Raw genomic sequence first — 27,544 nt, 5'->3', positions numbered from 1 at the left:
AAAACATTGCGTACCCCTTTCGGGACTTCAGCCTTATCAGCATACTCCCTCTCCCAGTGCTATCCCAGTGTTTGTCTCCTGATTTTTAGTAATTTATTTTCTGTCGCGTGCCCTTTGAAATCCTTTCACTTACCACCAGTGGTACACATGCCACACTTTGGGAAACACTGCTTATTGTATCAGAGCGGTGGCCGTGTTAGTCTGGATCTGTAACAGCAACGAAGGGTCCTGTGGCACCTTACAGACTAACAGAGAAGTTTTGAGCATGAGCTTTCGTGAGCACAGACTCACTTCATCAGATGCTGGTCTTGGAAATCCGCAGGGCCAGGTATAAATAAGCCAGAGCAAGGGTGGGGATAACAAGGTTAGCTCAGTCAGCAAGGGTGAGGCTTACTACCAGCAGCTGATCTGGAGGTGTGAACACCAAGGGAGGGGAAGCTGCTTCTGTATTTAGCCAGCCATTCGCAGTCATTGTTTAAGCCAGAGCTGAGGGCATCAAATTTGCAGATGAATTGTAGCTCAGAAATTTCTCTTTGGAGTCTGGTCCTGAAATTTCTTTGCTGTAGGATCGCTACTTTTAAGTCTGCTACTGTGTGACCCGGGAGATTGAAGTGCTCTCCTACGGGTTTTTGTATATTGCCATTTCTGATGTCTGATTTGTGTGCATTTATTCTTTTACGTAGAGACTGTCCAGTTTGTCCGATGCATATAGCAGAGGGGCATTGCTGGCACATGATGGCATAAATTATATTGGTAGGTGTGCAGCTGAATGAACCCACGATGGTGTGGCTGATCTGGTTAGGTCCTGTAATGGTATTGCTGGTGTAGATATGTGGGCAGAGCTGGCAACAAGGTTTGTTGCATGGATGGGTCCCTGAGTTAGAGTGACTGTGGTGCGGTGTATAGTTTATACACCAATCAAGATAGTCTTGAATACAGAAGACTGCAAATGGCTGGCTAAATACAGAAGCAGCTTCCCCTCCCTTGGTGTTCAGACCTGCAGATCAACTGCTGGTAGTAAGCCCCACCCTTGCTGACTAAGCTAACCTTGTTATCCCCACCGTTGCTCTGGCTTATTTATACCTGGCCCTGCAGATTTCCAAGACCAGCATCTGATGAATTGAGTCTGTGCTCATGAAAGCTTATGCTCAAAACTTTTCTGTTAGTCTATAAGGTGCCACAGGACCCTTCGTTGCTGTTACTGCTTATTGTAGACCACCTGAGAGGGAGCAAAAGCACTAACAGCCACAGTCAGACCATTGTGCACCCGGACTGAATGAGTTTCCTGGCCCAATCAAGATAGTCAAAACCATTCCTTCTACATGCTTGTCAGGGGCAGAGCTGGGAACAAAGCCCAGGTTTCCTGGCTCCCAGTGCACTATCCACTGACTGCACAACATCACTGACTGCACATTTTTTCACCTAAGGTCTGCCCTTAAAAAGACAAAAAAAAAAACAAACCACAAACCCACCCTGCTCTAAACCCCCCAGAACCACAGGAAGAGGAAGAGGGGGCAGCACCAATCAGAGGACAAGCCTGGAGAGTCATTTGGCCTCAAGCTGAAAGGGGGCTTCAAATTTAGACCCTTGTAGCTTTGTTGGCATTTGATAAGTTTCACACCTTGTTTTTATGCACATCTCCCATGAGTAGGTGGATGTACACGTGCCCAGAAAAGGGCAGGAAAACATTCCTCACACAAAACACATTCCAACTGCGTCTCACACTCTTTGGTGCCTTATTTTGTTTTCACGTGGCCCCAGTTTTTATTATGGCTGGGGCCTCAGAAGCTGGAATTAGGCGGGGGCTCTCAGAGAGCCTGGGCAGGAGTGAAGCCAGCCCTAACACCTTCCAACCCTGAGAGGAAACCAAACCAGGGCAGCCGCTCTCGGGGCTGCAGCCAAGGGGTGTTTATCCCAGCGTAGGACATGCTGCTGGGCCTGGAACCAACGGGAGCGAGGGAGCCCGTGCTCTGGCACCCCCGCCCCCAGCTCCCCCTACACAGGCTGGGCGGGAGTGGAGGCGCTCCAGGCTGCCCAGAGAAAACTAGGCTAGCTCACCCCCCGCCCCCCACGTCCCTTCAGCCTCAGTGGTCTAGTCAGCGCCGAATAGAGACCCGTAAGGGAACAGCGATTGCTTCCGAGCCGCTTAGTGGGAGGAGGGACCCAGCCAGGCGCGCGCGCGCGCGCGGAAGGAGGGGGCTGGGGGGGGGGTAGCGCGCGCGCGCGCGCGCTCTCGGGAAAATGTTGCGCAGATTCTAAAATGGAACGTTGGCGGCGGCGTGATTGAGCGCGAGGGGGTGTGTGAGCGTGAGTAAGACCGGGATCGGCAGCCGCCACCGCCGCCTTCGTGCAGCCGGCTCTTCCCGCAGCCGTACGGGGAGCAGCCGCCTCCGCTTTCCCCCTGCATGGAGCTGTCTGCTATTGGGGAGCAGGTGTTTGCGGTGGAGAGTATCAGGAAGAAGCGCGTAAGGAAGGTGAGGATGGGGGAGGGAAACCACTATCTGTTTCCCTAGCACGGCCTCTCTCTTTCCCGTGCTGCAAGCAGGGGGGAAATCCAGAGCCGACCTCCTCCGTGCACCATGCGGGAAGGGGTGCGGGAGACCTTGCTCTTCTGTCCTGCTCTTTCCTACAGATCTTGTGCTGTAGGGGGTGTGGCGGACACTGACATCAGTTTCCGTGCTTATGCTGCAAGCTTCGGTATAAAAGGTGTCAGTGTGTACCCCGCACCCTATCCTGCATTCGGGATATTCGTGGTGATGTGCACTAAATCCATGTTGCGGGCAGGGAGTGTGAAGGGAGATCAGTGTCAGGCTCCTATGCTGCAGGGCATGGGATTGTTTTTCTGTTACCATATTACAAGTAGAGCGATGTGGTGGGCGCGTCACCATCACCTACTCTCCCAACCTCCCACAGACAGGACAGGACAGGTACCGTTTCAATACATGTATCTGTGCAGGCTGTTCCCTGCAGGTATGAAGAGAAAGAAGTCCTAGATGGGAGGCTTCTACGGGAAGAGGATCCTGACTGCTTTTCTTCTTTCCCTTTTCCACCACTTATAACTGGGTCATCTTTTCCTTCTACCACTTCCCATTAAATTAGTAGTGGCCTGTTTGAAGACTAGGCCACCTTCCCAAATATCCTGACCTACCCCCCCTTAATCCTTCATGCTTATGGATGCAGGTTTCTTAAGAGAGGCTTTTATCTCAAATTCCCTGAGAATCTGAATTTGTTGTACATCTTCATTCATATCTTTTTGGAAAAAAGTGGGTGTGGGGAGAAAGGTACTGACGGAAAGGGGAGACATGCCTGCATGTGTAACCTCTCCCCTCTGCTACCTTAAGACAAGTTGTTATTGCACTACGTCTTAGCTCTGGGGTGCTGAGCTGCACTTGTGGTTTGAATGGATGCTTCTGTAGGTGATCAGGTGATTGAAAAGGACAGTGCAATCAATGCAAAATCTGTTCTTTGATGTTGATGTGGGTTGCTGGAGAGGATCATTAGATAGGAAAGCTTAGCTTAGTGCTTAGATGATAGCAGCTGAGTTGCTACTTCCAACACTGTTTTGGTAACCTTGGGCAAGTAAATTTGTCCTTTTTTTTTTTTTTTTTTTTTTAAATGGCTACTAGTTTTGTGTACTGGTTTTGGATGCTCTGAGATGTTGTGGGGCTCTGGCTTTTTTCCCCCAAGGGTGCTGAATTCCCAATGGGAATCTCCCATCAACTTGAATTGGAAGTATTGGTGTTCAGCACTTCTGACATTCATGCTGATGGGTGTCAAATTGGGTAATCAAAATCAGTGGACACAGCTGCATGTTCTCCTTTCCCCTTGCAGTTCATTTTCTATATTAAGTTTTAGTTTTTACATTGTTCTGTGGCCTGCAAGTATGTGTACACACAACACTTGAGAGTTGCTATTATGACTCAAAAACCCATTCATTTTCAGTTGTACTTACACCCCTCAGGGCTCTGGAACTGATTTCCAGATTTCCCATTTATTGTTATTCCTCCCTAGGTAGTAAACAAGTAAGTGAATACCTTTTTAAATTCAGTTTTGAATTGCAGTTCAAGTCAAATGGTCGAGTGGTTTGGATGGTTGAGGCAGTTTGGGGAAAGCATGTAGCAACTGGAAGGGGACATGCCAAAGAGGCATTTCATACCTTCTAAAATTTTATTTGTTCTGGTTTCTTATTACTAACTCCCTCAGACACTTGTTCATTCCTGGAATAAGTCTTCTTCCCATCATGTTTATGCTTCCAGACTTCTCATAGGGTTGCTCATGAGTTGTATAGCTGGGCACACGCGGGCAGCTTGTTGGAGAGTTGCTGGGGCTCCGCCTTCTTGTGTATTAGTCGTTTTTGAAGCACCTGCAGAGCTGTGCTCCCTGGTTGACAGTGGAGTTATCTGAAAATACTTGGGCTACACACACATTTGATTGAGAAGCCTATGGATTATTCAGTTTAATGAAGAAGAGGGGTGGTTTTTTGTTTTTGTTTTGTTTTTGTTTTGTTCTGTTTTTTTTTTTTTTTTAAAGGTAGTGGGTGGTGAACAAGGTCTTCAGTTGCACTACTGTCATTGCCAACCAAAGGGCATTCTCTTGACATGATATCTCCTCTTTCTGTAGTACCCAGTTTGGGTTGCAGGGCTCATCTCTTTTTGTTTTCCCCCTTTCTCTCTAGGGGAAAGTAGAATACCTGGTGAAGTGGAAAGGATGGCCCCCAAAGTAAGTAATTTTTCCCCCCATTTTTCACTTATGGCTTTGGCTGTAGTTCTGTTCCCCACATTGTTAACATATGTTCTGTTGTGCCTTGCTCCGAAAAAGACAGCCCCAAACAAACTGACTAAATGATAAATATTGAGTCTGTTCTGGTCTGGCTATGGTCTGAAAAAGTGGGTCTGTCCCATGAAAGCTCACCTAATAAACTATTTTGCTAGTCTTTAAAGTGCTACTTGACTGCTTTTTGTTTTGATAGTGTATAGACTAGCACGGCTTCCTCCCTGTGACTAAATGATAGAAGATGAAGCATGGGCCCATAGTCCCTTAGTTGCCTATCTCTTTTCATTCCATTCGCCTTTCCCCTCTGAAAATGTCCACTTTTGTAAATTGAAAAACTCCAAAGGTGTTAGGGGTTTTCAAGTGTTGCATTCAGTAGGAGGTGTTCTTCCTTCCAAGTCAGTACTGAGAAGAGCCCAGTATATTATTAGGGGATGGATTGGTGGCTTGCTTCTGGAAGTGCTTCTTTTTGGATAAGACACAAGTTGTGAGCATTGCAACTTATCATTAAAGATCCCTCATCATGTTAGAAGGGGCACTGACTCAGATTTACTGGTCACAGTCCACCTCAGGGAATCTGTGTTGCTTTTTGAGGATTCCCACTATTTTCCATTGCTTATGGCATATTTCTCTCCTAAGTTATTTTCATAGTTTAGTAGTGACTTTAGATCTCCACAGAATTGGCAGCATTTCAGTTAGGGTTGATTTTGTGAGGCAAGGAACAATCTGTAAAATGCTGAGAGATAAGAAATTACGTAAAATTATTGCTATATGAACTGCCTCCCTAATTAGACTAGCTCGTCGACAGTCCATATGAAAATCTCTTTTAAGTCTCCCATGTATGGGCTGTTGGTCATATAGAAGTATACTGCAAGTGCACATGCAGTCACATTAGAAAAGATGGGTAGTAACAGAGAAAGCCGTGCTGGTCTATATACTATCAAAACAAAAAAGCAGTCCAGTAGCACTATAAAGACTAACACAATAATTTTTAGGTGATGAGCTTTCGTGGGACAGACCCACTTCTTCAAATCTGAAGAAGTGGGTCTGTCCCACGAAAGCTCATCACCTAAAAATTATTTTGTTAGTCTTTAAAATGCTACTGGACTGCTTTTGTGTTTAGAAAAGATGGGAAGGACAGACGTCCAGTCATACAAACCAGTCCCTGCAATTGTGTAGGGAAAAAAAAAAAAACAACAGGTTCCCTATCTGTTTTCAATGTTCCAAAAGATGTTGAAAGGTCCCCAAAGACCCTTTCTCTCCTCTCCCCTGCTTCCTGGATGTGTATGCGCACACTGTGTGTAGTCCCTCTCTCTCTTTCCTTGATGTGTAAGGGAGAGAGTTTTTTGTTTTTTCCTGGCTATAAGTTCTGTGATCAGTTTTTAAGCCTGTGTTGTTGAGTACCAGTCTCTTTATAAAGCAGTTCACCATCCAGGTAATTTTCTGTGGGCCTGCCAACTTCAGAGTTAACTTCAGCTTTGTGTAGTCAGGCAGTCATCTTGGGAATATGTCTGCAAGGCTAAATGGACAGACAGTTTGTCCCATGTTACTTTCTACAAGTACAGTCACTGCAGTGGTGTCTGTTTAACTCCTGGGTGATCATTGGCTAGAAGGAATGGGTGGACTGAGGCTTGCCTAGTATCTCTTCTGAAGGACAGTGCTGTACTTACTTCCTTTTGCCTTCTGTCTTCCTTTCCCTCAGACCCTGAGATCCCCAGGGAAACAAAATCCTAGCATAGGCAATTGAACCCTCATAGCCTCCTGACTCAGAGTCAAGAGGACTCCTGTGTTTTAAGGTGTCATGTCAGCCAAATATGCAAATATCAAGCCCTGTTGATGGGGATCTCATATTTGAAACCTGTTCTCTTCAGACTAATATTGCTTAAAATCTAAATGCTACAGTTGTTAACTCTCTTCCTTTCACCGGGCTCTGTTCTTGATCTCTGAAAGCTCTGCACATTCAGACGTGAGCAGCATATTTAGGTATTTACATCTTAGCCTTCCAGCACCTCCCTTCTCCTGCAACCCGTCTTGGCTTTCACTTCATCTTTATGTGAGCTTTTTGCTGGTTCTGATCTCCCCAGATCCTCTGTTGCTTCCACTGTGACTTTGACAAAAAGGGGTGAAACATTGGTTTTCCAGTTTTTGTATTGGCGACCCCATTTGCACAACAAGCTGCTGAGTGTGACCACCCCTATAAATTAAAAACACCTTAAAATATTTAACACTGCTATAAATGCTGGAGGTCAAACAGGGTCTGGGGTGGAGGCTGACAGCTTATGGTCAATGTTCTCTCTAATCTTTTCCATGTGGGTTCAGAATAAATTTTTATGTGCACTGTGGCATGTGCACCACCCATAGAAACAAAAAACCCTGGCTCGATGTGCTCTGCTAATCAGCTGGATAGCATTTGAATTTCTCCCAAGTGGTGGCTTAAGTGTGCAGCTTATAGGGAACAAACTCATGACCCCTGTTTGAGAATGCCTGTATTAAAGAGTCAGTACAAGAATGCATTTGCTTCTTTCCTGTGCTTTCCACACAGTCTGATCAAATTTCCCTCAGTAATTTGCCACACCTATCAAATCTCCCAGTTGTGCTGCTGCAGGCAGGGACAGGAAGGGTTACAGCTCTGACTCATCCACAAGCTTGTTTACAACTTGTGTTTGAGGTAGGAGGAGGGGGAACGGGGAAGAAAGATCATGTGATCTGTTTTCCAGAGTGTATGCTCTCTCTGCAGTTCTGCTGCTGCAGCCTGGACTGTGTGTGTGTGTATGTGTGTGTGGCGCAAATTGCACCATGCTTTTTTTTTTTATATGCAGTGTTTTGCCACTGCAGTGAACTGGGAGCTGAGCTGCAGAGGAAAAGGAAACACCCACCACGGTGTTTTTCTTTTTTCTTTTCTTTTCTTTTTTTTTTTTTTTTTGTAACAAATCCCTCTCCTCCTCTACCCCCAGAAAAGGAATCCTCTGCCTGTTTCCCCTCCCCTCTTCTGCATTAAAAGAAGGCAAATCTCTGGAAAGGAAGGAAAGAAGCCATCCTCTGATCAAATAATATCTTGACTTGGACAGCTTGTAGATATAGAGACTGCTAGAGGAGAGTTGGGCAGGTAGTCTGTGAGAAGAGAGGGAAGGGTCAGTTAACAGGGAATGGTGAAGACCTTTGTGTTGTGAACCCAGTGCTCGGTCCATAATGATCCTAGAATTTCAGGGTTTCATACCTGTCTTTCTCCCTTGTTGAGGAATCTACATGAGAGTTTCTAGACTCATCATCAGGAACTTCCCCTACCTTTTGGTATTTTTCTCTGTCCCAGGGGTGAATGTTCCAGAACCACAGGCACAATCTGCACGTTTGCATCCAAAACCTGGACCCTTCTGTAATAATTTGACTTGCTGCTTCTTGAGGGAAGAAGGAGATGTTGGTATAAAAAACGACTTGCAGGGCAGTACTGTTTATACAAATTCTCTCCCCCTCTCAGGAATTCGAGTGCGTGCCCTGCTGCATGGGCAACAGATTTTTCCAGTCTCGAAAATAAATCACCGTTGAATAGTTCGTTCTAGACCTTTTTTCTCCTCTCTGCTAGGATGGACATTCCAGGCATATACCAGCCTCAGTCAAACGTGCCCTTTGTCAGTAGTGATCTGTCCAAGATTGTCTTCTCTTGCATTTAGGTCTTCCATGTCCTAGTTCTTCGTAGAAAGCAGCTTTTAAAAATTCTTCCCCATAGTCAGATTATTTCCTTGTTATCACAGACATCTTCCATAACCTCTGGTTCCTGTCTCAGTTGCATTTCAGGGATGAAGCTGAAGGTGGGCTGATGTCCTTCCTTTTCTGCAAGCTTAGCTCCTGTTTTCTGGATGCTGCATTCAGCAGTACTATTTCCAGACCTCTTCCATAATATGCTGAGTAGCTTCTGTGCTGCTGAAGGCCGTATGCATGAATTGCTTTTTTCTTATCCCAATCTAGAGCTGGTATAAAAGCTAGTTGATCAGAGTTGTCACCTGTAGGAGGAGTGAGAAGGATAAGAAATAGCAAAAGGATCTGAAGGCTCACAGTCAATTACTTTAGGCCACAAATCAGTGTGTCTTTATTATTATTTAAACAGTATGTACGGTGAAAAATCCACTGAATCCTTTCAGCCTCAGTCATCTGGGATATGTTAGTGGCATGGGTGAAAAAATGTATTTTTCCTTAGGGCTCTATAAATCGCAAGTGTCCCATTTTCTGGAAAACCCTACAAGGCCAGCTGACCACCTTAGTGGTTAGTGCTCTGCCATGCAGCAGGGGAGAACAGATTTGCTCAACCTTCAGCGGTAGGAGTAGTTCGTGATACTTCCGCTGACATTATGCGAAGTTTTGATTGGGCCTGCGTTGGTCAGCCCTCCCTGTTCTCTTACCCAGAGTGGATGATGTGCGGTGTGGATTGATTCGGGCATGTACAAGTGAAAATGGGCGATGGGAAGTCCCCAGAGTTCTAAAATAGATGTGATTGGTCTCTCACCTCTCACTGAGCAGTGATCTATGTATGGGAGGCAAGTTCCGGGATCTGGGCAACGCTGGAAGCAGCCTGTGCAGAGGTGATGTCTCACGAAGGTATTTTAAAATACAGCCATGTTTATTTCTTCAGATACAGCACGTGGGAGCCAGAAGAACACATCCTGGACCCTCGCCTGGTAGTGGCTTATGAAGAGAAGTAAGCGGCTGTGCCCCCTCCACCCTGACAGGCAAACTGAAAATAAAAAAGGCTGCCCCTGGGAATGTCGGGTTTGTTCTCCACAGCCCGTTCAGCCCTGGGACTCTAAGACTGGCATGAAAGAAGTCGATGCCAGTCATGGTTCTGTGAGGCTGCCTGTCCTCTTATTGCTCAGATGCTCCCAGAGAACTATTAATGAATAACTTCCAGGCGCTGCCAGCTGGGCTGGGTAGAAACAAGTGACCCAGGGCCTCATGTCCCAGCTTAGATGGATTGAGTTGTGGCATTCCTGTTCTAAGAAAAATGTTACTCCCAGGAGAACGGCTCTGGGGTTTTCTTCTTACACCTGATGGTGGGCAGTGGGGTTTCGTGAAGGGATAGGGGAACTAGCGAAGTACAGAGAGCAGGAGCCCTAGTTTATGCCTCGTGCTCTTGTTCTGTATTGTGGCTTGTCATCCTGTCTCTCACTTTTCTCACTTGGAGGGAAGAGCGAGACCGTGCATCGGGATACAGGAAGAGAGGCCCTAAACCAAAGCGCCTCTTATTACAGGTAAACTTTTGCTCTTCTTGGGGTCTCCTCTCCCATTCTTAGCCCCTCTGTCACTGCCCTGTCTATGGATCTTCCGGGCTGGGGGGAGTTGAATTTCTCTTGGCAATGTCACCTGACTTTGTAGTAGGAAGAAAACAGCTATCACGTTTTAAAATCCTAGTGTGGACAGGGCAAGCTGCAGTTTTAACCCAACCAGCGGATTGAGATGAATCCAAGGCGTTCCCGACATTGCAGCTTGGGTAGCCACACTTATTTCAGTGGGGACTCGCGCTAACATTCTAAGAGAGAAGTGTGGGAGTTGCAGCAGTGGCAGACACTGGGTGGGCACCTGTTAAAACTACAGTGCACCACCTGTACTTTAGAATTTTACCATGTCAGCTGTCACAGTGTTAAATGCCTTTTTGTTCTGAAGTACCCAAGCCCCCATTCTTTGTGCTTCAGGCTCTGTGAGGGCAGTAAGAACATCCCCCTGTGGGAAATTATTCCTACAGGAGGAAAGGAAGAGGTTTGGGCAGCACTCAGATATTCTGTTGTGTAACCAGCTTTCCAGAGGGGTTTGTGCCTCCACGTTACTGTTCTTCTACAGAACTGAAGCTATCCTGTGGCCCAGATGGAGCTGGCCTGTAGACGGCTGTTGTGGCAGTGGAGGAATTGGATCAGGGCAAATAGGTTCCCCAGGGCAGAAGGGATGGCTGCAGGTGCATAGCAGGGCAATTATATGGCCATGTAGGTGCGTCAGCCGATAGGTTTCTGCCATTAAAGAGATGCTACTTGTCTCTGTGCTCATTGGATTCAAAGTGGGCCTTGGCCCTGTGGTGTGCCAAAGTCGTTAGTCACGTGGAAGCAAAGTTCTAGCAGCCACGTATAAGTAGCCCACTGCTGTGCCAGGGAGGTTATCCTAAGAAACAGAGATAGGAAAGACCTATTAGCTCACCTTGCCTACCCTTTTTGCAGACCTCTCCGTGGCATTCCTTTCCAGCATGGTGTAAATATCCCAAGCTGTGAAGCTTCTGACTTGGATTTATTTTTATGATGTTAGAGTCAGGAGGCCCCAGTCAAGATCATGGCCCTGTTGTGGGGGACCCACTCTTTCCCTCGAGACCTTACCAGACAGACAAAAGATGGGAGGGGAAATGGAAGCACAGGGAGACAAGTGATTTCTCCAAGACCACTTGGAACATGATTTGGAGACACAAGACTAGAATCCAGGTCAACTGACTCTTAAATCAGTGCCCAGTGATGGACCACACTGTGTCAGGAGGACACTGTTCTGCACAGCAATAGCCCTTGCTGTTGGGATAGGTTTCTCTCTGCTGAATGACCTCACTGCAGAGCTCTTTCCTCCCTAGGCATTTATACACCTGTCGGTAGACTCATCCCCTTTCCTCTTAGCTTGATTCTGTTCCTGAAAAGGCTCTGAAACACAAGGTGCTTTAGTTCTGTTACTCTGGTCTGACTGGCCTTTCTCTTCCATTGCCTTTCACAGAGGCTGTATGGTATGGATTTGAGGAGTGCCCACAAGGGAAAGGAGAAGCTCTGTTTCTCACTGTCACGGCAATTTGGAGGAGGTGGCAGCAATCTGGCAGGGGCCAAGCCAGGGCAGACAGAGCTGTCGGAGAAGAGTGGGGGAGGTGTCCTACCATTCCCACTCCGGAAACAGCGCAAGAACCAGAAATATCTCCGACTGTCGCGGAAGAAATTTCCACGCATGTCCAGCCTAGAGAGCCGTAACCACAGGTGCGAGTTCTTCTTGAAGGACTCAGTGGCACTAGAGGCTAGGCAGACTCCCAGTGACTGGGATGCGACACAGCATGCTAGCAAAGAAGGTAAGGCCTGGGACCCCCATTTGACTGCGAATTCAGCGGCATTAGCATGATGCTCTGATTCTGTTCACTCATGCACCTTTCCTCCTTGTCTGCTGCCTCCTGAGAGTGTGGTTTTGTGTTAGATCTTCCCGGCGTGTGCAAAGGCTGTCATTGGTAAGATTGTCCCCAAATGCCTTTGCAGTTGTCTGGCTTAATAACTCAGTTACTTTATCAGTCTGTTTCTGTGGTGTTGACACCTATGTGTTCTTACACTGGTGACCATCATCATAGGATCAGAATGCATGTGACAGCTAGTGCAGCTTCTCCTCCCTCCAGCCCCCACTGCTTTTCCAGAGAGCCGACATGCTGTCTGTTGCAGTGAGGCGCATCGTCTTTTCGTGGTCCAGCATAGATTCCTCCCTCCTCCCCGCAGCCTGAAAGGGAATCTAAGGGATTAGTTCACGTGCCCATAATTCTCTGGCAGTGACACTTTGAGGCATATGTGCAAATGTCATTGGGAACCCTCCCTCCTCTGCCCTCCCAAATCACTTTAGCATGCTAAATCATCAGATCTGAGGGTGGGGTTCAAAGGTCATTGGAACTTCATCAGATGTTACAGATATTGAGTAGGGTCAGGAGTAAGTGGACAGCAGACCCTGAGAGCTGCAGGAAGGGCTCATGGCATCTCAGGAGTGATCTCAGGAGCAAACCAATACCCCTACACAGTTGGAGGTGCTGAAGGTGTGTGTGTGGCCTCTGTGATGAGATGGAAAATCAAGGTTCTTGTCACTGGGGGTTGATAAGAAAACCATGGCACTCCTGGTTGGAGTCAGGTGTTACCTAGCTCAGAACTAGGTGGGACCTGGGAGCTAAATAGGATCTGGCAATCTAAATTTTCCTTTCTAGTTTCGACCAAAGAAAATACTCCACTTTCCCTCCACAACTGTTGGGTAGTACCGCTCATGCAGAATGACTGTCTTGCTGCATATTGATGGTGGGTGATGGGTTCCCTCAGTGTGCCGTCTGTAAAGCAGTTTGGGATCTGAAGGATGAAAGGTGCTAGAGAAATGTAAAACTATTTTTCTATTCTCCCCCGATGTGTGCGCATTCGGCATTCCGGTTAGTGTCGGGGTGAATGGACTCTTTCCGAGGGGAGAGTAGACACACCTCAGATATCTGAGACAGAAGCCAGGAAATGCCCAGTTCAGGGGTCCACATTCCATACCCAGGTGGGACAACAGGGTGCAGTACAGGTAAAGTAATAGAGAGGGGAGGTGTTCCTCCCCTCTCCATCTATTTTTGTGGCTCTCTGTGGGTGTGGGGTTTGTACAGTGTGTTCTTGAGCTTCTTATGCTGGGGCAGGAGTGGGAGTGGGGGTATTTGGGCCCCTCATTTTGAGTGGCAGAGGTTAATCACTCCAGGTGAGAGTTCATGTTTTTCTGCCTCCTTGCCTCTCTGGGATGGAGGAGAAGAGGGAGACTCTTGGACCCCAAAGGAGTGGCATTGGTGGGCTTTGGAGAGAGTCACATACAGCCCTTCCCTTGGCTGGATTAGAGGTACAGTGGAGGAAAATCCTCAGTTGGTTATTGTCCCCTTTAGGCCGCAGGGACCAAGGGCTGTCTGGGGCAAGGTTGGAAAAATGGTTCTGAGTGTTGTGGTTTTCGTTTGGCTTTGTTGAAGGGGTAGGGGCCGAGTTCACGCTACGTGCATGAACATAGAGACCATGTGCGCTAACTCAGAGACCTAGTGGGCTGAGATGCAGCTTCCAGATGTTTCCCCCCTCCCCAATTAGAATATGGACTCCCATTTGGCAAGAGGGTGGGGAAGCTATAATGAAAATGCAGGCACTCCCGTAATTGGGGTGGTGCTGTTGGAGGGCTGTTGTAATATCAGCTGGCACAATTGTGCGTCCATGTCAGCTGTTCTTGCCGCTTCCCCCTTCTTTCCCTCATGTTTTCTGTGCCGTTGTTACCTTCCCTCCTCTCCACCCTGCTCCTCACTTTCTGTAATGGTGGGGGGAGGGTGGGCTGTGGTGTGAGACACCTACAGTGCCTTGGTGCATGGGCAAGCTTGGCACAGGTTGTTGCCACCCACCCATAGTCAGCAAAGAAGCTCCTCTTTTGTTAGCCCCTCGTTCTTTTTCCTAACACACTCTTGTCCACCTCCCCCTCTGCAGTAGGCGTGGATGCAGTTGATGGAAGCCTCCCCTGGATCCCCACCCTGTCCCCCAGTGAAGTGACAGTGACAGACATCACGGCAAACTCCATCACCGTGACCTTCAGAGAAGCACAAGTGGCCGAGGGCTTCTTCCGAGACCGAAGCGTGCAGTTCTGAATCTCCATTTTTAATGTTCTGAATCAGATCCTTTTGGGGTGGGGGCTGGAGGGGGAATTATTTCACTCTTTTAAAAAATCCAAAATGTTTCTTTTAAAACTGTTTACAAAGGATTTTTTTAAACTGAAGTCTCATAGCTTTGGCTTTTCCTCTTCAGATACGCAAAAACAAAAGGCAGTGTGGCCTATGTTTTTGTTTGTTGCTAGATATAGCAAGTCTATTATTGCTTTGTCTGTCTGAGAAACCCGTACCCCTTTCCTTGGCAAAGACTCCCGTTAGGACCTCTTGTGAAGGTGGGTTTGTTTTTGTTTTTTTTCGCCTCTCTCCTTGTATTCCCTTCGTTCTATTAGTTTTGTCAGCTGCGTTTAGGGTGAGAGGGGACACAAAGATGCAGAAGGTGTTGGACCTGTTGCTTGCTTCCCTGGTTTGCAGTTGTTGCCCCTTGGGTAAAGGTACATCCTCTGGATATCCTCCTGCCCAACTACTGCAGTGAGATGTAACGGATCCGATCACTTTGGGTAGCTCAAGTCTATTTATAAGCTTCTTCCTGTCCCAGTGTGTGTGTTTTGTTTTGTTTCCCCAGTGGACTGGCACTCTGGTATTTGAGACATTATTGCAGGTAATCTGCTTGCCTGGGAAGGCAGGAAATGCTGTTGCAAATAATGATGGTTAGTGTAATTCCATGACTAGTGAAGGAACATCTTCCTTCCGTGTGTGATCCATTGAGCCTGTAACACATCTTCATAACCTCATAGCTGTGGTATATTAGCTATACATACTCACTTTGGATTTCTGAGCCTTTAATAAAGGCAGCGCTGTAACGTAGTCACCCTTTAAGGGGATAACTATATGTACTAACAAAGTGGTACTCAGTCTAACTTATCCAGAGACTTTCCCAGAAACGTTCTCTGATCTAGAAATATGTCGGGGGGTGGGGGAGGGGGGGGAGAGAGAGAGAGAGAGAGAGAGAGTGTGTGTGTGTGTGTGTGTGTGTGTGTGTGTGTGTGTGTGTGTAAAACCCCCAACTGGGGGATGCGTATCCTCCCCACTCCAAAAAAAAAATCTGTACAAAACGGTTTACCAGCTCTGGAATGGATATAAATAGTACCCTGAAAATGCTTCCGTTTAAAATGGTGGTTCTCATCTTGGGATTTGAAAAGGGATTGAAACATTGCCTGGCTAGTGCTGGAAATCCCCACCTAGTAGCAGAGGCTTAGAGCAGAGAACCAGGCAGTGAAACTGGACTTTAGCGCTTCAGTTTCAATTTCTAGGTAGCTTTTGCTTTCTGATCAAATGTAAAGGCCAAAACTAAACAAAATGACAGCTGGGAGTAGCCTTCTAGACATCTAGCAATTGTGACTTTTAATATATTCTCTGAAGTGATGAGGACTCTTGGGGTATTTCTACATAGCAAAGGTATTTTAAAATAACTTTTTATTAGCATCTACACAACGCAACCACCATTTCAAAGTAATTTCAAAAGTGTGGTTGACTTATTTTGAAATAGGTATTATTCCTTGTGGATTGAGGTTTACCTATTTTGAAATAGATCGTCGTGCCTCCAATGGCTCTAATTTTGAAATAGACTCTACTGTGTGTTAACACTGTGTTTTGAAGTAGCGCTCAGTTATTCTGAATTGCATTTTGTGTGTAACAGCATTATTTCAAAATTAACTCGCCCAGAATAGCTTACTTTGAAATAGGGCTGCTGTGTAGACATACCTTTGGAGTGGATGCCCTATTTATATTTTCCCTTCTCCAGTCTTTTTTACAGTCTCCGTGACTCCATCCTTATTTTGTCCCTTTCGCGAGGGACTGAACCTTTTAAGCGTTTAAAAAGCTTTTCCAAGGAAAGCCATCTGCAGTTCTATAGACTCTGCCTGGTGTGACGCTTAAAAACATCTGGGGATTTGTGCTGGATTCCATCTATGGCATCTTGGGGTTTCTGAGAATTGCTGCATCTTCAAAGTTGATAGTTCAGCATCTGTTCTTGGTGCACTCCTTCCTTCTTTAATTTCAGCTTACCTTAAATAACTTCAAAAACAACAAGAAGTCCTGTGGCACCTTCTAGGCTAACCGATATTTTGGAGCATGAGCTTTCGTGGGCAAAGACCTGCTTCTGACGAAGTGCATCTTTGCCCATGAAAGCTTATGCTCCAAAATATCAGTTAGCCTATAAAGTGCCCAGGACTTGTTGGTTTTTAAATAACTTAAATCTCTCCCTATGGAAAGCAAGAACAGTGAGCTAGAACCTCAAAGGGGAATTGTGGAGCCATGTGCTGCAGTACAACCTGCCATTTTTTTTTTTTTAATTTAACCCCCCTGCCAAAACATGACTGAGTGTGATGGTTTTATGCTATTTGAAGCTACTGTTCTGTTCTATAGCGCTGAAGCTAAGTATCAGTGAAAATCCTAAATGCTGTTACTCTGAAGCTCTTCTCCTAGAGGGCTTAGCTTCAGGCCTGCAGAACTTGAGTTCTGCAGCATTGATGCATTGGGTCCCCCAAACAGCTGCTTTGTACAAAGGTTTTGGACAGCCCCTAAACTTCCTTTAAAAGCACGTTTTACCTTGTAATTCGAGAGCTGGTCATAGGTTCACCCTGCATTGTCTGGACTAGACTGTCTTCTGCCAGGTCAAGGTGCTTGCAGAATGGATTGACACATGCTGTATTTGGGTGTCCCACTCCCCAAAATAAACACAGAATGCAAGGGGCAGGAGACTGCCCCAGCTCCAAGCTCTTATAAGTGGGGAATTTTGAGAGGGTTTTTTTTTTTTTAATTGGTGAGAGTAAGAGTCAGAGAAGCGCTAAATTCTCAAAAGGAAAAAGAAAAATACAGGGGCAACCTCCGGGACAAACATAGATTCAGGACAAAGTTAGTCAGACATGGTTGCCTCGCGCTAGGTGCTTTAGTGCATGAACAGTTGACTACATAGAAATGTCCTCTTCCCCCATTCCTGCTTTCTAAAACAGGGTGCTGAGCACCTGTATCTCCTTATGACTTCCCTGAGAGTTGCAAGTGCTCAGCATGTCTGAAAAACAGGGTCTTTGATCCACGTGCCTATAGATTTGGAAGACTAACCATAGGCACCTGAGTTTGAAGAACTTGCACCCCAGTTTGTTGCTCCAAACCTTTGTAAGATCTAGAAGAGTGATTGTAACTCTTTCTTCTCTGTGTGGGTACGGACATCTATGCGTTTTCTCCAGTTTTTAGTCCAGAAATATTCCAAGAAAAACTCTGTGTTCGTGGATGTTTTCAGCTGTGGCCAAAATTTGAGAGGCAGCAGAAATCCTGTAAAGAGCAAGAAAAAGGCTTCTCTCGCAAGACTTCTGTTTTGCGTTTCCTCTCTCCTTGGTGTCATCTTCTGTGCACTCACCGAGATTTTTCCAGACCAAAGAATTCTGTCTTGATGTTCGTTTTCTTTGAAGAACGTTGTTTTTGCAAATTTAACTGTAAGTGGCAGCTTTGGAGCTCTTGCAAACAGGACTCACCCGCTGCTTCATTTCTAACCCTTTCGGAGATGTTTACTTGCATTGCTTCTGATGACTAACATCCTCTCCTGACCTAAAATGATTAAGGAGATATTTTGCTCGCTGTACTACTTTATGGCCACTTCACTGGGGTGGGGAGGTTAATCCGTTTCCGGTTGAGATGCAGAACCTTGCTGATGTGTGGGTTGGTGCTTTTTTTGGGTTTGGAGTGAACAGGGAGGCGGGGGAGGGTATTTTGTGGTAGGAAACTAAGCATGCATTGTATCAATTTTTGACACATCCTTAGCAAGGTGTACTTGTTTAAAAAAATCAGTCTTGCTCTCTGAACAAAATGGTTTTATTGTTTTGTAATCTCTTTAAAGTGTGGTTCTCTTCTGAAAAGGGACCGGAGAAATGTTGGTGTGGGCTGCAGGGGGGTGGAATTTCAATGATTTTTCAAGTCGCATGTACTCGATTTACAAGTGCGATGTTTTTTAACTGCAAACTCAGCCCAGAATGTGAAAGTCATACAGGGGGACTGTTAGCTCTTGTCATAAAAATCAACGATTGTGTTTGGAGCTTTGTTTGCTATTATCGTTGGTGCAGGAACCAAAATAGAGTCCAGTTGGAGCTTCATGTAATGATTCCCTTTGAAATATGAGCCAGCATAGACTCCAGCTGACTCTTGTACAGCTCTGTGGGTGGCAAGGCTGAAGCAATACAGACCGATTGCAGCCAGCAGAATGACTTGAAAAGCAGGTCCCTTAAGTGAGAACGGAACTGCACTTGCTGGTGGTTCTTAGGGCTGGTAGTGCTTGTTTCACGCTTCTGTCCTTAGTGGTATCTTGTGTGTATGGTTTGTGTCATGGCCACACTTGGGGGGCCCAGTTGCATTGGAACTCCATTGTGCTAGGCACTGCACAAATCCTGACTGAAGACAGCTTCTGCCCCCGTCCCCCCACAATTCCTTTATCCCCATGCCTCAGTGTCTTTGTGATTGTTGATTCCTCAAAGCACCAATCAGTGGTGTTTTAAAGTACCTCTGTGCTGCAAAGAACAACCTCTGAGAACCAAGTATCGGGGCCCAGGTCAACCGACTTCAGCTCCCACGTTAGGGTTAAAAATACCACTCTTGATATTCCAGTGCCCAGCCAAGTGGGCACATTTGCACGGCTATTTTCAGCTCCTTTGCGTGATCTCCAGTCAGTTAACCCAGGCTCCTAGATACGTTGCCCCGGGTCTTTGTATTATGGTGTAGACCTGCCGTTCGTTAGCCTGTGTCTTCAGCACAGCCCTAAGTCTCTTGTAATGACTTGAGTCCTTGGACATGTCCACTCTGATTTTGTTTTCAAGGGCAGACGGGACATTGCAGGAACATCCAGAGGCAGTTCCTTTTGCCAAAATAAACCCACGCCTGCCTGTGAAGTGACCCTGACTAAGTCAGAGGCTCAGACAGAAACAAGCATGTGATTAACATATCAGAACAGGGTGGATTTTTTTTGTTCTGTAGTTCATGTTGTGAAACTGTCCAGAAAGATTCTTCTGGTGTGTTTCACTGAATGTGTGAACTTTGGCTTTGACCTCGTGGGGCCCAGTACTGCTTCCTGCTCTACTCTAACCCCACGCTTAGTACTGGGTTTGACGGTTTAACTGGAATAGAGAGACTGTCCTCATGTAGGCTGAAAAACACTCCAGCTGCTAGAAGACGATACTTAATGCAGCCACCACAACAAAGGCTGGGGTGAGGAAACAAGGTTGATGGTAAAAGCAGGGCCCTCTTGCTGAACTGTAACTTTGTGCTTTGGAAGCAGGAATGACGCAAACCTCCTTTCTAAAAAAAAAATTGTGGCATTTTGTCTTGTCTTCTGTTCCTATTTCATGTACTTCTCCTGCAGCATTGGAAAGAGGGTGGTGTCACTTCTTGGGACAGTGTGGGGATTGCTCAGTGAATGGCCCACCTAACTGGTAGGGTCTAGCATTGCTTGGACTCCAGAGTTGCACTGGATTGGGGTATAGTTTGAACCTTTCTTGTCCAGCACCTTCGAGACCTGATTTGTGCCAGATGAGAGTATTTGCCAGAAGGTCAATATTGTCTCGTACGTTACCAGCACTTCTGCTGCTCACTGTGCTCTGAGAAGACATTTAAGGACAAATGACAGCTAAATAACAGCACAGAACTCTGAGACCCAGGACTGGTGTGTGGAAACAAACTTTATGGAGCCACGGGAAACTTGGCCAAACCCACGATAAGTGGTCGTTTGGCTAACTAAAATCATGCCAGATTGCGGAGTTTGGTGGACGAGAGTTCCAGATTAGAGTGGTTCAAACTGTACCATATCCCCAGTAAGGCCTTGCTAAACTATTCAGGACAGACTGTTGAGTAGAGTGCCACTTATTTTGGTAAGAACGTGCATTGTGATACAGGAGGCATTCCCTGACTCGTGAGTCCCTCCCAGGGTTTTTATCATGATGATACTTGCCGTGAATAGAATCTGATGCCGAAGTGAGAAATCCAAAACCTGTTTTGTCCTTGGAGACTTAAGTTCTGCTCCCGTTCTTTCTTTGTAAATCCCAATTCTGATGGTCATTAATGGCTTTGTGCAACCGACCAGTTCTTCTGCCCACACACACCGGCCTCTCTCAGATGGTTTAGCCACAGATTTCTTCCCCCTCACCAGTTTTTTTTGCTTTTTTATCTTGAGTGGAAAGATGAGTGTGTTGGATGGGGATATGTGTGGGGCAGGGTGAGAGGGAGTAACTTCGGAGATGGAATGCACCTCTGTGCATTGGAATGCACTGACTTCACTGAACAATCTTCCTATCTCTTCACTTTCTCCTCCCTCTTAGGACTTCACAGCCCTGCATCAGCATTTTAGCAGCATTGAACTGTCATTCTTGTGTTGCTCTGAACGGGTATTGAGTAAGTGAGCATATGTGGCAGGAGCCATTTGCTTCTGTGTTGAGGAGCTGGGTCTTGCATGGGTGAGGGAAAGCAAAGACTTACTCTTTGCGGGGGAGTGAGGTATGCAGCACACCAAGCAGGAGAGTGACTGACTGCTCCAATCGGAGCCGTTTTTAGAAGGGAAAAGAGACCCCTGGCAAATGGAGGTGAGACAGATGGATCGCTGCACTGTGTGTATTTGCAAGTCAGTTACCCCTCCCCCCCACAAGAGCACAGGGAGCTAAAACCAGTTCTCTAATATGTCAGAGGGTCTGTGTTGTCCTCTGCCCCATCGAGCTCAAATGCCCATAAGCCAGGGCTGCATCCTGAATACACGGAGGGCATGAGGTGTGTCACCTGTTTAACCATTCAGATGAAATCGAAGCCCTTGGGTAGTTAGACGTGTCTGTGGGACTTGCCCTGGAGAGGAGTATTTGTAAAGCCGGAGGTAGGTTGCCAGCTTCCTCAGAACAGTCACGGGGGTGGGGGGAGACAGACCTAGGGGAAGATGAGATTTGTTGGCTACTCCTCTTCCCCCCCCACCCCCGCAGATTCCTGAAGATGAAATGGCAAGTGCTCTGAATGATCAGAACTAGCACAGAGCAACTGAGCCCATTAATGGAAGCTGCTGGTGGCTGGCATGTGAATAGGAGACACAGCTACTGTACTTGCCAAATGGGATGGGTAGGAATGTTAGGCTCAGAGCGTTTGCTGCTTTTATTAATGGAAGGCCACTTGTCACCCTGCCTGTCTTTTTAAAGAAGAGGCACTTGCCCCTCCCACACCTGTGCAGGTGTTGGAGGTGCCTGATTGACATATTGGGAAGGGAGAGAGACACTGAGTGATGGTCAAAAAACTGACCTCTTAGAAATCTATCTGCTCTTTATCATTTTAGTGCCAGTAGTGGGGGAAAGATGAGTGGGATTATGGGGGTCAGGGGTGTTAACCAGAAATGCACCAAAAACTTGCTGACCTCTGTAAAAACGTTAGTCTGCTTTTTGGCTTTTCACAAGTCAAGGCCTAAGCATGTTTGAAGCACTTTGAAGATGCAAAGAAAGCACTAGGAATGCTGAGTACTCTGATTGCCTCTTTTGAAAAGGGAAAGGTGTATCCATTTCAGGCCACTGGTTGTTCCTTATCTCCTTTCCTTATCTCCACCCAGCCCTTTGCACCCCTTTTGGGATGGTAGGGTAGCTTTGCCATTCCAGGCATGCCAAGGGAATGAGGGCTTGATGAAGGACGGGAGGTGACTTTAAAACTCCATCTTCAGAATACATTTTTTTTCCCCTCCGCTGGCTGGACATAAAGGACTATGTTAAGGGGAGAGAAGGTTGTTTTGTTTAACAAGTAGGCTCCATGTTTAGAGGCAGCTGAGATGTGATCCAGTAGGTTTCCTCCATCTCTAGTTTTGAAGACATTTTTTTATTTCCTTTTTGCTGACAAATTGCACTTTAATAGCCTATTGGGTATGGGAAGCATCTTTGAGGTAGGAGCAACCCAACAGCTCTTTTCAATGGCTGTTGGACTCTTCCAGTGGGTTATTGTCTCACCTCACGTCCAACAGAACAGGCACAAATGAACTTGCTAAAAAAAAAGTCACAAAATTTAGGCTTTAAAAACAAACAATCGAACACACACCACCCTGAATAATTTTACCTAGGGAGTTTTACTTCGCATCAGGCATCTGTGTTTGGAGGAACCCCAGCCCTCCTGCTGTCTTTTTCAGCACCACCTCTCTCTCCCGTGCTCCTGCACTGCTTGATGTATGTTCTTCTAAGACTGCTGTGTGGCTGTTTTTTCTGCCTATTTTATATGTGCTTGTTTTCCACAAGGAATGAGGTTGGGGAAGGTTTATTTTTTATTCTTGGCATGATAGAGCACCTGAGTCTTTGCACAAGAAAGCTTCCTTTGCACAGAATGAGCATCTAGCTTTTGTACAGACTAATTGAATGTATTTGGGCAGAGGGGGCTGAGGGAACAAATCAATTCCAAACAAGCAAGCAAACAAAAAAACCCACCCCCAAAATATGATGCCTTTTCTGAGTGAGTGATTGTTATAAATGGAGATTGTATACAGATGGGAGGACAGGTCTAGTTACAATTTGATGCAAAGTGTGGTTTTATTTTTGTACTGATATGGATAAAAGACTGTACAGCATCTATTTATTTAGATGATCTATGTGGTAAATGTCGCAAAGTTATTAAAAATATTAAATATGAGAACTGACATTTAACTAAGGGCCTGTCTGTGTGTTGTCATTTCCCCTTTAAACTTACAACTCCGTACTTTCTCTGCTAACCTTTTGGCCTAGGGCAGGGGTTGGCAATGTGTAGCTCCAGAGCCACATGTGGCGGCTCTTTGAGGAGTCATTTACAGCTCTGGACACTGCTGTCGCTGGCTCCTCTTGCAGTTCCGTGCCCTGCCCTGGCTGAAATAATGGAACTAAATTTAATTGGTTTAGCAACTGGCAGGGCAGTGGGAGGGATCTTGCTGCTAGACCAATTCAATTTCATTCCGTGATTTCAATGCGGCAGGGCAGGGAGCCACTTGTGCGGCAGGTGGGGGAAGTGAGCAGGAGAGCTGGGGAGAGGGATGGCTGAGTCTGCCCCTGCTGGAGCTGGGCAGCTGCGCTGAGGAGGAGGCACGGGAGGAGCAGTGGGGAAGATGCCCTGGACATGGAGGGTCAACAACAGTATGCATAGCTGGAGGAACACATTGGCTGAAGCAGATTAGTCCTGGGGACAGTGGGGTGGGGGAGCATTTTTGAGGGCTGAGGTGGGTAAAGCCTGGAGAGGGGGGTGGGTTTGGGGCTGAAGTGAGTTAATCCTGGGGAGGAAGTGGTGGTGGTTTGTGGTTAAGCCTGGGGATGGAGGGGGCAGATTTGAGGATTGAGGTGGGTAAAGCCTGGGAATGGGGGTAACTTTCTAACTGGCACAGGTCATTGTGGCTATGTCTACAGTACAGATATCTTTTGAAAGAAGCGCTTCCGGAAGATTTTGGAAAGAACTTCTGAAAGCGTGTCTCCACACGCGCACACAAGCAGCTCAAAAGAGCAATCTGCTCTCTCGAAAGAGCATCCACACAGTCCCCACTCTTAAAAAAAAAAAAAAAAAGGCTAGGGATCGAAAATAAAGACTCCGCTTTCGAAAGGAGGGCACTGCAGAGCTTCTACCCATGTTTTCTTTCAAAAGAAGCTTTTGAAAGGGGACGCTCTTCCTGAAGCGGGAAAGGAAGAACAATTTCAAAAGGAGGCCCACATTCTTTTGATTTACTTTTGAAAGAGTGCTTTGTGTGTAAACGCTTCAGGGGCTCTTTTGAAAGAGCCCCCTTTCGAAAAATCTTTCAAAAGAACTTGGTGGTGTAGATGCAGCCTGTGTGTGCACGCTGTTAAAAGAGGGGTGACAAAGTATGGTTTGATGTTATTTATTAAGGACTGTCTCATTCACCTGCATTGTGGCTCTTGAAGTATTGATTTTTGTAACTGAATTTGAAAAAATGGCTCTCTTGCTCTTCTAATTGCAGACCCCTGACCTATGGGGTAAATGTGCAGTTTTTCTATTGGGGGAGGACAGAAATCACGTATACAGTGAACAGGGCAGAGAGCTCATGTTTAATGAGGGCAGCAAGTGTATTTTCTGACAATACCTCCTTTATTGGACCATCTCAAGCATTTGAGGGGTTTTATTTATTTTAAATATGGAAAGTGAGTTTTAGTGCTAAGCAGAAAAACGCTTAATGCATAAGCACCTTCATGGATCAGTATAAAAGGCAAAGCCACCCTGTGTTTGTCTGAATACTTTCAAAAGCTTCCATAAAAAGCAGCAGAATCCCAGCTAAAATGGCATTATTGCGATAGGGGCAATGCAGGATTGGAGTGATCTAGTTAACCACTTGCCCCCTATTACCACTACCAGAAGGTGAGAAAAGGAAAAGCTGGGGCATTACAGACCACTTAGCTGAACTTCAGTACTTGGAAAAATAATGGAACAAATTATTGAACGATCAGTTTGTAAGCATGTGAAAGAAAACAGAAGGATAAGTAATATCCAGCATGGATTTCTCAAGAACAAATCGCACCAACCTAATTTCCTTCTTTGACATGGCAATCGGCCTAGTGGACAGAGGGGAAATGGAAGGTGTGATATCTTGCAATTTAGTAAGGCTTTTGATGCTGTCCCTCATGACATTCTCAAAAGCAAACTAATAAATTATGGTCTAAATTATAATGTGTGCATACAACTGCCTGAAAGACTCTACACGGAGCAGTTATGAGCTGCTGTCAAACTGCTGACCATATTGAAAGGATCCTGTGAGAGTATATGAAAATATTAAGTGGTACCAGCCCTTGAATTAACAATAGGAGTGGAGAGTACATTTAAAACTTGTGGGTAAGAACAAAGCTAAGAGAGGTTGCCAGCACTGTGGGGAACAGGATTCGAATTCAAAACAATCTTAATATATTAAATAAGTAGTCTGAAATGAACACAATGATATTCAATAAAGACAGTTGCAAAGAATTCCGCTTGCAAAAGAAAAATCTCAAAAGCACAATAACAGAACAGAATAACTGGCTAGGCAGCAGTTGCTCAAAAGGATCTGGAAGTTGAGTGTCACAAAATGATTAAGTCAACAATATGATGCTCTTGTGGAAAAAACCTTACTTTTCTGGGGTGTTAAATTACATGATACAACACTTAGCATAAATACAATGGTATAAAGTTGCATCGTAGTGTAGAGTTTTACATGCACATCTACGCGCACGTGGAGAAACAGTAAAACTCGTATTTGGGAGGAGTGGTCAAAGTGTGGTTTGCAGTGCTTTCCCCGTGTCCCACTTGCCAGTCTTGAGACCTCTGATTTGCAGCAAGGTGGTAGGTAGAGTAGTGGCTTTTGACTAGTTAGGAGGAAAGGATCTTGGAAATGCAGCCTGAAAACCACACTTTTCTTAGTTTCAGCAGGGAAAAGGCTGAAGCCCAAAGCCTGTCCAGGTGTGCCCAGGCTCTCAACTTCTTAGGATGGTTGTATGTGTTTCTCCCCCATCACCTTTGTATATGGCAGGACTTATTACTCTTCCCATATAGGAATAAGCTATAAGCACACTCAAATATAAAGTTACACAAATAACAAGCAGTCCAGTAGCACCTTAAAGAATAACACATTTATTAGGTAATGGGTAGCTTTTGTGAGTAGGACCCACTTCAGATTGTTGAAGTAGAAAATTAGAATGCAGGGTTTATATAGCAGGGAGAGGTGAGGGAGAAGGTGGAGGGGAAGGGGTTTACCATGTGTAGAAAAGCCCTAATTTAACACCTATTGATTGCAAACACATTATTTTAACTGAGCAGATGGGACCTAATTGTGCTTCAAGAATTGTGCTCAGTGGTTTGAGTATTGGACTGCTAAACCCAGGGTTGTAAATTCAATCCTTGAGGGAGCCACTTAGGGATCCAGTGCAAATAGATCAAAAAAGGGATGGTGCTTGATCTTGCCAAAAGAGCAGGGGACTGGACTCAATGACCTCTCAAGGTCCCTTCTAGCTCTGAGATGTGTATCTCTCTCTCTCTCTCTCTCTCTCTCTCTATATATATATATATATAACCTCCTCTTCTTTGAGTACAGTCTCCGTGGACATCAACAAATAGAATTCCAAACAGTCCTCACTGAAAGAGAGAGGGGTGTTAGAACTCAGATTAATGCTCAGACAGCAAAGCCAAAAAGAGCACTGTTGATAAATGTTGCCTGTGCTCTTCATAGAAGAGATAGCTCAGTGTTTTGTGTATTGATTTGTTAAGCCAAGGGTTGTAAATTCCGTCCCCAAGGAGGCCATTTAGGGGTCTGGGGCACAAAGGATTTTTTTAGGGGGAGGAATAGCTCGGTGGTTTTGGTGTTGGCCTGCAAAGCCCAGGGTTGAGTTCAATCCTTAAGAAGACCGATTGGGGCAAATAGATGTCAGGGATGGTGCTTGGTCCTGCCAAGAGGGCAGGGGACTGGACTAGATGACCTCCCAAGGTCCCTTCCAGTTCTAGAAGATACAAATAATTTAAAACAATGAATTCATCAAACTGAAACCTTGGCAGGTTTGAGGGAATGTGGTTATGTCTTGCCTGTCCTGCAACAGGAAAAAGGGCTTTAACTGTAAGGGACAGTCAGATTGCCAGGGTGAGCCAGTTGTGGTTCATGTAGTGCACCACTGTGTCCCTGGCAGTGGCCAGTACTAGACTTCTGCTTCAGGGGTAAGGGTGAAAACAGAAACTAGCCCACTTTCCTACTCACACCAATTATCACCATGACCCTATGGCCCTTTTGCACACCAGCCCAGCACTGACATGTAAATACATGACTGATAATTCAATTTGCTGTAAGTACATTTATAGTGCCAGTGCCACGGTAGGAACGAGTAAGCGGGGGTTGGGGAGAATACAAATCAGACGGCTGACAGGAGTCCGCCCAAGGGTACCCTACCGCGGCAGGGCCCTCCCACTGCACTGATGCGATGGACAGGGACTAGCCCAGACCGGCCCCCTGGAACCGAGGCTCCGCGGTCTCTCAGTGGGAAAGCGGCCTTCTCGGCAAGCCGTGGACCTCAGGCGGGAGGGGGCTGCATATCAAGCGCCGCCGCCCGCCCTCAGCGCGGTTACACTCCCAAGCGTGGTGCTCCGCGCCCTCTCCGCGGTCCTTCGCCCCGTGCATTACAGGCCCCCCCCCGCGGCCCGCGCTTTGCCGCCCAAGCAGCGATCCAGCTCGCGCCTCGCTCCCCGCAAGCCCGCGCGCCTGCGCCCTCCTTCTCCTGCCCTAGCAACCGCCGGGGAGACCCTGGTAACGGGGAAGGGGGGGGGAGTCACGTGCTGCCGCGCGGCCGCAGAGTGAGCGAGCCCGCGTGAGCGTGCGCGAGCCGGTGCAGCCTTAGTAGCTGCGGCGGCGGCGGCGGCAGCAGTAGTCTGAGAAGTGGGGGGGGGAGGGAAGAAGGGAGAAACGGGCGGGAT

At 46.5% G+C, this 27,544-nt stretch overlaps 1 protein-coding gene across 2 annotated transcripts; it reads left to right on the top strand.

Annotated features, from left to right (window-relative positions):
• Positions 1 to 2,232: 2,232 nt before the first annotated feature.
• CBX7 (chromobox 7) lies at positions 2,233 to 22,794 on the top strand. 2 transcript variants are annotated; one of them, XM_075009232.1, is made up of 6 exons: positions 2,233 to 2,474; positions 4,676 to 4,719; positions 9,395 to 9,460; positions 9,944 to 10,010; positions 11,497 to 11,836; positions 13,995 to 22,794. In XM_075009232.1, exons 1-6 carry the CDS (start codon positions 2,406 to 2,408, stop codon positions 14,147 to 14,149), a joined length of 741 nt encoding a protein of 246 aa, XP_074865333.1. In that variant the 5' UTR covers positions 2,233 to 2,405; the 3' UTR covers positions 14,150 to 22,794. The 2 variants fall into 2 exon arrangements, with proteins under 2 accessions (XP_074865333.1, XP_074865328.1); XM_075009227.1 differs by having other exon boundaries at positions 2,235 to 2,474; positions 13,992 to 22,794.
• The last annotated feature ends 4,750 nt before the right edge of the window (positions 22,795 to 27,544 follow it).

The sequence above is a fragment of the Carettochelys insculpta genome, chromosome 1, assembly GCF_033958435.1.
Source record: "Carettochelys insculpta isolate YL-2023 chromosome 1, ASM3395843v1, whole genome shotgun sequence".
Classification (NCBI taxonomy): Eukaryota; Metazoa; Chordata; order Testudines; family Carettochelyidae; genus Carettochelys; species Carettochelys insculpta.
This window is presented reverse-complemented; position numbering and strand designations above follow the sequence as displayed.

Excerpts from the sequence above, each read along its gene's own strand:
- CBX7 (XM_075009227.1), top strand. The coding sequence starts at position 2,406 with ATGGAGCTGTCTGCTATTGGGGAGCAGGTGTTTGCGGTGGAGAGTATC. Across the intron at positions 2,475-4,675 it reads GGAAGAAGCGCGTAAGGAAG|GGGAAAGTAGAATACCTGGT; the intron begins GTGAGGATGGGG and ends CTTTCTCTCTAG. Across the intron at positions 9,461-9,943 it reads GTAGTGGCTTATGAAGAGAA|GGAAGAGCGAGACCGTGCAT; the intron begins GTAAGCGGCTGT and ends TCTCACTTGGAG.